This window comes from Mytilus californianus, unplaced genomic scaffold (genome assembly GCF_021869535.1).
Source record: "Mytilus californianus isolate M0D057914Y unplaced genomic scaffold, xbMytCali1.0.p SCAF_3, whole genome shotgun sequence".
Lineage (NCBI taxonomy): Eukaryota > Metazoa > Mollusca > Bivalvia > Mytilida > Mytilidae > Mytilus > Mytilus californianus.
Window position 1 is genome coordinate 27,528,477 of NW_026262679.1, and position 12,349 is coordinate 27,540,825.

At 32.2% G+C, this 12,349-nt stretch overlaps 1 protein-coding gene across 17 annotated transcripts in view; it reads left to right on the top strand.

Moving 5' to 3' along the window:
- Positions 1-208: 208 nt before the first annotated feature.
- Positions 209-12,349, top strand: part of LOC127734275 (myosin-10-like) — an 81,757-nt gene continuing 69,616 nt past the window's right edge. For 7 of the 17 annotated variants that reach the window (XM_052244050.1, XM_052244058.1, XM_052244061.1 and 4 more), the window contains exons 1-2: positions 210-251; positions 7,252-7,542. In XM_052244050.1, the coding sequence (XP_052100010.1) occupies positions 7,288-7,542 (255 nt within the window). In that variant the 5' untranslated portion in view covers positions 210-251; positions 7,252-7,287. Of the gene's footprint in view, positions 252-7,251; positions 7,543-9,019; positions 9,386-11,582; positions 11,724-12,349 lie in introns of those variants that run through there. The other 10 variants (XM_052244045.1, XM_052244048.1, XM_052244046.1 and 7 more) reach the window with 5 other exon arrangements.

Sequence of the window (12,349 nt, forward strand, 5' to 3'; positions counted from 1 at the left end):
AAGGTGTTCAAAATAATATTTCTTTCTTCTCCCCTTATAAATCTCGTAAGTTTCTCTGTTTGTATTTACCATTGATATAAACTTATCATATGTATTGTCTTTAAGTGGATTGTTGTCCTGATTTTATCAATAAATTTACATAACAAGAGAAGAAATGTGCCTTAACACGTATAATATTTAAACCCCTTTCACCTTTAGTTAACTTTTATTAATACCGTTAAGTGGGTTAGGAAACAGGAGTTATAATCTAGGTAAATAGTTTATTGTGTGAAATGCAGTTTTGCACCTTTTTTATCACTTTCACATTATCATATCCCCTCCCTGAGCACATTGTCCCTCACTGACATGTTTTCTACTATCACAAAAGTTATACCACATTTAATATTCGCGGGTTTTCACATTGGTTGAATGAACAAGTCCAGGCCGTTGCCAGTATGAATAAAGTCTCGGCCAATTTCATTAATTTTGCTCAGTTATGTCGATTTTGGCATATTTACTAATTTCTTTGTCCATGGTGAAAAAAGGGCGATTCTAAAGCGTTCCCAATCCAACTCCGTGTTGTGAAAAAAGGTCAGACTTGGTTAACAAGAGCTTATTTTCTGTATTCTTTGCGTGACAGTAAGTCATGTAACAATACTTGACATATTGTAGAAACGGTATCTAATATATCTCTCTTCCAATGTACATGCACGTTTTTGTAAGATATTTAATTTGTAACATGCAGCTCCACTGTCTATGTTTAGCAAACAAACAATGTCATGTCGGTGTTTGAGAGTACTAATACTGCTCTCTCGGAGAATTAAAAAATCTTCACTGAGAGGGTCAACCTTCTTTTATTTTGTCCTTATTTTCCAGTGGTAGTCCAAATAAAGAATACCGTCCATTCTATACCGTTTAAGAACATATCCAATACGTTGTATAGTTGGTTCTTGTCCCGAAAATTCGAGATGAAATATTACCATCGCACAAAAAATAACAATAAATCAATCAAGACATAATCAAAACCCAAAGTATAACTAAGAGAACTGCCACTTTGTTCTACTACACTACACAAATATATCATGTTTTCTGCATAATTCAATTTTAAAAAGTTCAAATACTGTGAGCAAATGAAAATGTCAGATGTCAAACTATCTACTATTCGACACAATAGAATAAAGCTAGTAAACCGAGTCGGAAATTTAGATACGATCCGGTTAAACTTATCAATCCTTTAAATAAACTTATTCTAAAAGGTTCCCTATTCAACACTGTAATTAAATCTTTGAATATTGTTTTTATTGGTGTAAATATTGATTTTGTTATCAGTGAATTAAACTCTACTAAATATTACACATATGTACTTTCACGATACTACAATCTGTCGATACTTAGAGTTTGGCATTGCACAAGGTCATGTTTTTCTCTGACTGTTAATGACGTCTTTACACTAAATCCATGGGATGTTGGATGTGTACTGATTGATATTTTAGTCTTAGATACATGATTTTTTTCATTAGTTGTTATTGGCTTTGAACTAGCTGTCAGTAACCGCGAGTACTCTCAGATCTGTACTCAGTGTCTTTTTGTTTTTGGGATGTACAAGTACCCGTCCACGTCCAATTTGTGTTTTTGTTAGATGTATTTCTATTTGTATCCATCTGATGAGTTAAGCCCTTTTCAACTGATTTTTATACGACCGCAAAAAAATTTTGCGGTCGTATATTGGTATGACGTTGGCGTCGTCGTCGTCGTCGTCGTCGTCCTCGTCGTCCGAAGACACATTGGTTTTCGCACTCTAACTTTAGTTTAAGTTAATGGATATCTATAAAATTTTACTATAAGGTTCAATACCACAAAAGGAAGGTTGGGATTGATTTTGGGGGTTATGGTACCAACAGTTAAGGAATTAGGGGCCAAAAAGGGGCCAAAAATAAGCATTTTTGTAACTTCCAGACATAACATGTGTGTTAGTGTATGGATCTCTCTGACATTGTACCACAAGGTTCCATATCACAAAGGGAATGGATTGATTTTGGGGGTAAATGCCTCAAAATTTTAGGAATTAGGGGCCAAAAAAGGGGCAAAAAACAAGCATTTTTCTAGTTTCATGACAATAACTTGTGTGTAAGTCTATGGATCTTTCTGAAATTGTACTACAAGGTTCCATATCACAAAGGGAAAGCTGGAATTGAGTTTGGAGGTAATTGCCCAAAACGTTTAAGAATAAGGGGCCAAAAATAAGAATTTTCTAGTTTCCAGACAATAACTTGTGTTCAAGTGTATGGATCTCTCTGAAATTGTACTGCAAGGTGCCTTACCACAAAGGGAAGGCTGGGATTGATTTTGGGGGTAATTGCCTCAAAATTTTAGGAATTAGGGACCAAAAAGAGGCAAAAAACAAGCATTTTTCTAGTTTCATGACAATAACTTGTGTGTAAGTGTATTGATCTTTATGAAATTGTACTACTAAGGGGGTTCCATATCACAAAGGGAAAGCTGGGTTTGAGTTTAAATTGGTTATTTCTGATTTATATATAAAAGCAAATAATAATGATATGGTTTGAATAGGGGGGGGGTGGGGGGTAGGATGAAATTTGAAAAAAAAGGCAGGACAGGAGTTTGGGTAAAAAAAAAAAGGCAGGATGAGCAACTTGGCAAAAAAAAAGGCAGGATGACAATTTATGTAAAAAAAGTCAGGATAAACTAATAAAAAAAAAGGCAGGACCGAATAGAGTGAAAAATAAAAAGGCAGGACAGAGATTACAACTAAAATAAAATCCAGGACAAAATTTTTCATCATAGCCCCCCCCCCCCCCCCCCCCCCCCCCATAAAAATCAAATGGTAGCTCCCTAACCCCGCCACATTCTCTTTGTGCCTGTCCCAAGTCAGGAGTCTGTAGTTCAGTGGTCGTCGTTGGTTCATGTCTGTCATATTTGTTTTTCGTAAACTGTTTTGTTATAAATTAGGCCGTTAGTTTTCTCTTAATTGAATTGTTTCATATTTTTCATGTCGGGGCCTTTTATAGCCTACCACACGGTATGGGTTTTTCTCATTGTTGAAGGCCGTACGGTTGCCTATAATTGCTTACATCCACTTCATTTGAACTTTAGTGGATAGTTTTCTCATTGGCAATCATACCACATCTCCTTATTTTCATATGGAAGTGATTTCCTTGCGCACAGATTGTGTTTCTGAAATAAAATTCTTCACGGGCACGATCGATATCACAAGTTTCGAAGCAAAAAAATACCTGAAAACGTTTATGCGCATAAACATAAAAACATTCTAACAGAACAGCCGACACCATCCAAGATCAACTCGGCATTGCCGTAATTGTACGATAGGCAAACAGACCAACAATAGAGACCGCCGGTGTGGTAGTTAAAATCAAATGATATGATTAATGTGGGCACAACGCGTGTTTCTGGAATAACCTCTAAACTTAAATTAAAGTCTAACGAAGCGTTTGCGGGAGAGCATGTTAGTCATATCAGTATAAACCAAGGATTTTTACTGATTTAATTTTAAATCCTTGTGTAAACCAAAAGTCATCGGCCGCACATCCTTGGTTATGTAATAAAGTCATATTCAACCTTTTCACGTCTTACCCTCATTTTTTTGTTATGTTTTGGAAAGTCGCGTATAATCTATTTATTTCAAAATATCTTCCTGGCTAATAGCTATCCGACCAGCTGTAGTTAAAATAGTGTGCACTCGATTAGTAAGTCGTTTCCGGAAATTTATTGTGCGTTCCGACATTTAGAATCGCCATTCAGCATCATCCGAACAGAAAAAAGTCCAGATAAAACAGAATCCTCAATTCAACGATCAATTCGATGAACATCTTTCCCTGTATGACTGTTAAAAATCAGGTTTTTTTTTAAATTCAAACTGCCTATTCACAGGCATTTCGCAGGTCAGACAGTTAACACAGCGAGGGACTTGGAACCACAGGCATTTGTTTCTATCCATTGGGAGTTCGACTCATATATAATAGAAGTTTCTATATATGGATAGTCGACCTCCCAATGGATAGAAACAAGTGCCTCTATTATATATGGATAGTCGAACTCCCAATAGATATATACGATGCAGTCCGGTAATTCCGCCCAAATAAGGCTTTGTCGTATATACATGTATTTCTGCTTAATTACATACAAATTGTATCAAATTTAATATAAATCGATTCACTGACAACTCAATTTTAAGAAGTTTATCTCATTTCCCCAAAAATATCTGAAATAAATGTTAAAATCAACAAAAAAAGTGGGTCACATGTGTTTTTATCTGAAATGTGTTTGTCCGGTAAATCCGCCCATGCGCAGTAAATGTGTATGTAGGGCCAGTTTAGTATGAAAGGAAAGTGGTGATTTATTAATAGACCGCTTGTAAAGGGATTCCAGACAATAGAATAGAAAAAAAATTTCGTCAGAAGGTCCGGGTACACAGTTATCGTCCTTTGATTTTCGTTGTCCACGAATATAGTCCCTAGTGTGGACAGTGTGTTACTTGTCGATTTTTTTTATACCCCTTCCGAATTTATTTCTCCATGTTTTATGACTCAAATAGTAAGTAGGGGGGTGAAATGACACTGTAAAAAAATTTGGGTCATGAATTTTAAAGTAAAGTAGTGATTTGGTCCAGCTGAAAAATGTTAAAAATTAGCACATCGGAAGCTGTCAAAAGATTTGAAGACCCCCTTAGCATGAAATTGTCCATATTTTGAGTTAGAGCCGATGAAGTTTTCTATAATTCTGATATAATTTGTCCCAAAAGTAGTACAACACACTGTAAAAATATTATTGAGAAAGCGCAGGTGGGATTTTTTTAATTTCCATTTATTGTCTAAAAGAAATGCACTACGAAATAACTGTGTACTCGGACCTAAGAGGTGAAATCAGGAAATATAGAATCTGTACTTTGGCAACTTCCCTGAATGATTTGATGGTGTCAATTTATCAAATAGCATAAAACTAAAGGATTTAAACTTTTATTTGATAGAATTTCTGCAAAAATGACCAATTTTGGCATTTTATGGTCAAAATAAGCATTTCATAGCTTTTTCAATTTTGATGCATAAGTGGCATTCTGACTTTCTATCTGACAGGTTTTTATGTGTCAATATTTGTGTTTCTATGTTTCAATCCAGTTGTATTACTCATTTGTGAACTCTGAATCTACAGAAAAGAAGATTATCTCAGACAATATGCGCAAAATGTGTTGTATATATGATCCTCGTCTAACGCCCTGTTTGGATCAAGTTAAATGTGAGGAGCTTGGAACATAAAAGTTGAAGTCCATTATAAAGACCTCACTAAATTTGTATAAAAAGCACTTAACAATGTCTTTTGTACCTGTTTTATGTCACATAATACCTTTCTTTTCTTCTGTCGGATAGCAAGTGGTTCAAATATAAGCCTGTTGAGACTAAAATTGCATGCATGTTTTTCACTAAAAAGTGAAAAATCTTTGTATCAGACCATACTGTCTGCAAAAAAAGTTGAATGCAAGAGTCTTTTTGTGCTCAGATTTATTGTATCATGTCACCTGAGTATAGAAATGATAGAAAAGACACAAAATTTTATTTCATATAGCTTCAATATGCATTTTTAAATGTAAATATGTGATACGGCCTAAATTGACCCTAAATTATTTTCAGTCTTACTTGGCCTAAGACCCTTTTAAGCTAATGTGATATGTTATTTGTAAGTTTTCTTTCCATTTAAAGTACATTAAATACATATGTAAGGATTATTTATAACCAAAAAGCTTTACAAATTTAAAATTGCTGGAAAATATTACATCTTCATGTAAGGCCCCCCTTCATTGGGAAACCTCCATTTTTAGCCACAGGCTCATATAAATTTGACTTTTTAATAATTATGATAAGTCTGATGAATCAAATGAGTACTCTATTGCTTTTAATACATAATATATTATATATTAAGGCATTTCAAAAGTATTTTTTTGCAATATTTTAATTTTTTAAGCCTCAATTGTTGATAGTTGAAAATTTTCAATTTTAACGTCTAAATTTAACACTCAAAGTTCAATATAGAATTAGTCATATTGTCTATAATATATATCCTATTGCCATGAAACTTTGTAAGCAGTCTTATAATTTAATAAGCTTTAGTCATACCAAGTTTCATTAAGATTGGTCAACTTTTTCTACCCTATTAGGTCCGGGTACACAGTTATCGTCCTTTGATTTTCGTTGTCCACGAATATAGTCCCTAGTGTGGACAGTGTGTTACTTGTCGATTTTTTTTATACCCCTTCCGAATTTATTTCTCCATGTTTTATGACTCAAATAGTAAGTAGGGGGGTGAAATGACACTGTAAAAAAATTTGGGTCATGAATTTTAAAGTAAAGTAGTGATTTGGTCCAGCTGAAAAATGTTAAAAATTAGCACATCGGAAGCTGTCAAAAGATTTGAAGACCCCCTTAGCATGAAATTGTCCATATTTTGAGTTAGAGCCGATGAAGTTTTCTATAATTCTGATATAATTTGTCCCAAAAGTAGTACAACACACTGTAAAAATATTATTGAGAAAGCGCAGGTGGGATTTTTTTAATTTCCATTTATTGTCTAAAAGAAATGCACTACGAAATAACTGTGTACTCGGACCAGAAATGAATTATCATTAGCTTTAGGAACTGTATTATAGATATCACTCGATATTTTCTTAATTAAGGATTTTTCTTTAAAAGTTGACATGCAGTTAGGATAAGTACAGGTCCTATGAATAAAATAGCAGACGAAATATTCATGGAAGTGACAATTACGGTAGTAAATGGGAGTGGGCGGGTTTACCGGACAGGCAGAATTACCGGACACTACTGTATATAGAAACAAGTGCCCTTTGTTTGGAACACTGTATTTTGAAAATTTCTGTTGTGACATGAAAAAAAAATGACTGGAAAATGCTCCGCTTCCTTTGATGACATAAAAACTTGAAACTGATATGTAGGAAAACAGTCAATTTATTAAATATGTTCATATATTTATTATATAGATTTATCATACTTTAAGGGTTAGGGTTCATTTTTGAAAAAACCCTGCAGTCTTGACAAATTAAGATGACAAACATTTAAGTATGATATAATCCCTCTTCAGTAATTGCAAGGTAGACACAAATTTTAGTTTCCATGTTGTATTGTTATTTACCTTCTTAAATCAAACTTGACAAAAGAATTGCATGCAATCATATATTTAAAGAAAAGATGTCATAATACAAAATAAATGATATATAATATTTTTTAGGATGTTAAGCAGATTCTTTTGATATTCTTAATCAAGATGTTAGACTCAAAAAGGGTATCAACACCTGATCGTCCCTTCCACTCCAGAACTCTGTCCGAACCTAGAGGTCTACAGGGTAGTTCCCAAGATTTCTATTCTCCAGATGTATCAGCCATCAGAGCATCCACAGAGACAAGAAGTAGTTTACAGAGGTCATTGAAGGATGACAGGAGAAATGTTACGCTATCACAAGATTCTGGAATGTACTCCTCTAGTTCAACTCTTAGGGAAATATTCAGAAGTGCCAGAGATGTAAGTAATAATTGGTCCAGACTCACAAGAGTAAATACTGAATTGGTCCTGGTCCAGACTCACCTGAGTAAATATTGAATTGGTCGTGGTCCAGACTCACCTGAGTAAATATTGAATTGGTCCAGACTCACATGAGTCAATATTGAATTGGTCCTGGTCAAGACTCACCTGAGTAAATATTGAATTGGTCCAACTCACCTGAGTAAATACTGAATTGGTCCAGACTCAACCTGAGTAAATATTGAATTGGTCCAGACTCACCAGGGTAAATATTGAATTGGTCCTGGTCCAGACTCACCAGAGTAAATATTGAATTGGTCCAGACTCACCAGAGTAAATATTGAATTGGTCCAGACTCACCAGAGTGAATATTGAATTGACCACAAGCCAGGTCAATAGAATGTATATAACAGGAAAGTTTTCATATAAAAGGATAATTGTAAAAGATTTGTTAGAGCATGTGAATTTTGATCTGAAATCTACTCTTAGGACAGTGGCTAATAAATCTTAGTTCAATTTTTGACACTTATAAATGAAAGGATAATGTTTGATATCTTTTATAAAAGATAGCAACCTAACAGCACAAATAAAAAATGAAGACATTTAGAGGTGAACATAGAATATATATAATGGGCAAGCATCCATTTTGTGTCAAGCTTTCAATGGACCAAAGTTTAGACAATGTGTGAATGAATTCAAAATGGTCTTAATAAGATAAAGAGAAAACTGATTTAATCTGGTATCTGTATCACCCTTAAATAAAATGGGGAAAAAAACCACAACAAAACAAACACATCAAGTACACAATAAAGAAACAGAATACCAAATAAAACAATGAAACAATGATACAATGAAACAGAAAAATAATTAAAACAAAGTAATGAATAAAAACGCAAGTATAAAAGAACAAGACATTCCTAACAACCAACCAACAATCTACAAAAGATAAAGGCAATACCATGTGGAAAAATACAACTAAAAATTACAAGAACGATCAAAATCACAAAACATATTTTATGTTTAAAATATCGATTGATTAGATTATTAGAATACTGGTATGCAGTACAGTTATACAACCATTATAATTTCTTTTAAGTGTAAACTTTTGTTGAAGATTTGCATTTGAACGAAATTTATCAAAAGCAATAGTTTAAATTTCTGTCTATGCTATACAATAGACAACAATGATTCTATCTGGATTTTTCAATTTACATATACAGTGCATGTGATTAAATATCTCTTACTTTAACTACTGAAGTATATACCATATTTGGAAAACAAATTTCAAAATAATTGCTGTTGGCTTTCAATATTAATTTAATAAATTAGAAAGGATGAAATTTACACCTTTTCAATATTGTGAATGACATTTTTATGTTTAAAATGAAATTAAATAATTTATTGGTAGAATAGGTTGGATTGGTTGGATGATCAAATATATAGAAATAGTTGTATTCCAATATCGGTTTGTGTGAAGTTTTTATGGCAGTACCCCAATGGTAATTTATTCATATCAGTAATCTTTTTATAAGCTTATATCAACTTTTAATTCTATCAAGACATTAACTTTGATTTCCCTTTTAAACAAAGATGGTAGACAAACATACGTTCGTGTTCTTACGGAGATTATCTCCTGTTAAAGACCACTGATCACATTCACTAATTATCATGGACATTATGTAGTAAGACATGGGGAGATTGGATGGATTTTATGTTCAATAAGTGATGATATTGTGTAATTCTTATGGAAGTATTTGTGGAAGGATATGGTTGTTATACGTTGTGGGATGACTGTGCATTCTGTTTCGTTCAGGGTAAATGTGGAAGCTGCACTCATAAGCCAGTAAGTTAATGATCTATTTATTGAAACAGCTGAAACTTCACAAAGTAAACTCATTCAGTAGAAATCTGTAATTTTTTTCTTTAAAAGAAGGCAATTGAATTACAGGTTTGGTTGGAAATCATAGAGTAATCTGTTAAGTGTGCATTTATATCAGTTGATTATCAGCTTTTCACCTGTAGAATAACTTTATACTATTGTGCATATATATACTGATTGAATGATTTACTACAAATAACAATTAAAGAGCTAATAATCACTTTTGTACTGGTTCAGATTTACAACTTGAAGAATCGGAAAAATGCAAGACTAATGCAAAAAGGGGAGATCATTTATGGAATTTAAAAGGCGAAATTTGTTAAGAAATTTAATCTGCAATTATTTGATTGATATGTAAGCCAAGCAAACACTCCATTTTAACTGCTTCATTGATTTCTATTCAAGTCATTAGTGTTTTGAAATTTAATCTCTGATTTAAGTGGCACTTCGTACTATTTATTTTATGTTCAAGTATTGCAATATTTTATAAGCAATAAAATTTAGGCCATTTGATTATGTATGCCATGTACATTATAAATGAAGATTGAAAAAGCTTAATTATATATTTGTAAAAACAACATTAAGACTACTTTGGATATAAGCATGCCTGTTTCTAATGAGAATACTATTCATGAACCAAATGAGATCTTCTTACTTGTTGAACCTTAATCAGAACAAATTTCAAAATTAAAATGGAGCATCTAAGTTCAACCCAAGTTTTGGTTGCTCAATCTAAAGTTTTCTGTTTAGTGTTCTGTTGAGATTAGTTTATCTGTTCTTTTTCTTTTGGCTAAAGTGTTTATCTTAGACTAACAGGTTTTAATTGTCCCTTGATATCTACCTCTTTTTTTATTATTCATTGTCACCATCATCCTTTTTTTATTTGCTTTAAAAAAAATGAATTCAAGAATTTCAAAGCAAATTTATACCAGATCTTTGGGAGCCTCTTTTACAATATGTTATACTTCTTACTATAATGATAATCATGACAAAATCATGAAATAAGGAAAAATCAAGAAAAAAAAAATGCTCTTATTTTGACTCTGTATGTTAATGTTTAACTTATATTTTATATTGCATTAACAGGCAGAGAGACAAACACAAGGAATTGTGAATTAGGATTTATTTGCATTTCAGAATCATGTCCCCTTTTATACCATGCTTAGCATGATATAAACTGATACATGTATATGCAATGTGACACTTTGTCTTACCTGGCTCTTGGGTGTTCCTGATACATGGTTTGATATGGTGTCAGCACACATTGTCTACTTTGCAGGCATGATTATTTTGACACAAAAGTGAGTTACATGATTTGGTCAGGTTACTTTTATAAAAGATTCCATCATGGTTTAAACTGAAATTTGATGCAGATCTAAAAATCAAATGCAAACAAGATGAAATTTTGTTTAGATTTTTTAATTTTAAATCAGAATGAAGTTTACACTTTTCTTTTTAGATGTTATTACTTTAAAGCAATCGTTTTGGTGTGAAATGCAGGAGAGGAAAATCTATAGGAATATTTTTATGAACTAAGTTATATTTTAAGTTACTGTAAATTCAGAAATTATTGCGTGCATTTATTATTGCGATTTTATCATTTTAGACTAAAATGCGATTTTAATTTTTGCGATATTGAGAAAAATCCTGTTTAATTCATATAATAAATTTCAAAATGCGAGTTTAAATTATTGCGATTATAACCCTGTCGCATTTTTCGCAATAATAAAAACATCGCAATAATTTCTGAATTTACAGTATTCAGTACCGGTAGGCTAACTGTTAAATACACAAGTTACATTTTTAGATCATTTGTATTTACCACATACTTTCCACTTATATACCTTTATAAACTAGCCTGAATTCGTCACCTGTTTATTTATACCAGTAACTGATATTGACATAAGATATTGATAGTTCTAATGAAATATTTCACATGTCACAGATTTATTCCTCACCAGCTTTAAAAACCTATCAATAATTAAAAATCTATATTTCATAATTCATAAATCATTACTTTTTACCTGTATTCTGTAAAAAGCAGCAAATTAACATTTTAAACTGCACAATAAAAGAATTTTTACCATTCATTTTTCTTTAGAATGGATTTATATAGTAGTATTGACACTGTTTAAATGGAGCATTTATATCTACATTGATTATGTGTATTGGGTAGGAATGTTCTTGTATGTCAGAAGGAAGTCTCTTTCAAGATTTTGTGTATTGCATAGAAAGTATCTTTGATGTTATTAACACTTAGCTGTGTTGAAGGATCTTTCTCAAACATCTGCCTTTATAACAGGTCAGTTTTAGTTGTTTCATTGGTCAATAGATACATTAATAGGTTCCTTTGTTGCTTACATTAGAAATAATTTGTAGTACACTGACTTCCATGCTGAGATCCGGCTTCGTTTTTGCTTTACCTTTATTTCATTGACAAAAGATTTAATGGCATTGTGTCACTATCTGAAAACAGATTATCTCCTATTGGTGTTTTGAATGTTCATATTTTCTTACATGATTTATACAATGTTCTGTAACAAAATATTCACATACATTTCTATGTCTTGTCATATGTTTTAAGCCTGATAGGCTTAATTTATTGCTTTAGCTCAGTAAAGACTGATATTTGGAATAATAAACATGATAAAAATAAATAGAAAGGGTGATTAATCTTTGACAAGTGAAGCAAAAACATACATAATGTTTTTTTGGGGAAATATAATAATGATAATTTGCTTTCAGGAAATAAGAAGAAAAATGGGGTACCTGTTTCTGTTTCTTTCTTTTTTACGAAAATGTTGATTTTTATCAAATTTATTTTCAGTAGGATTTAAAACATTTGTGTTAAAGATATCTCCCCATGTGAAATTACAGATTCTATATTCAATGAAATTGTAAATAATTGTAGTATCTTTCTTTCGTATT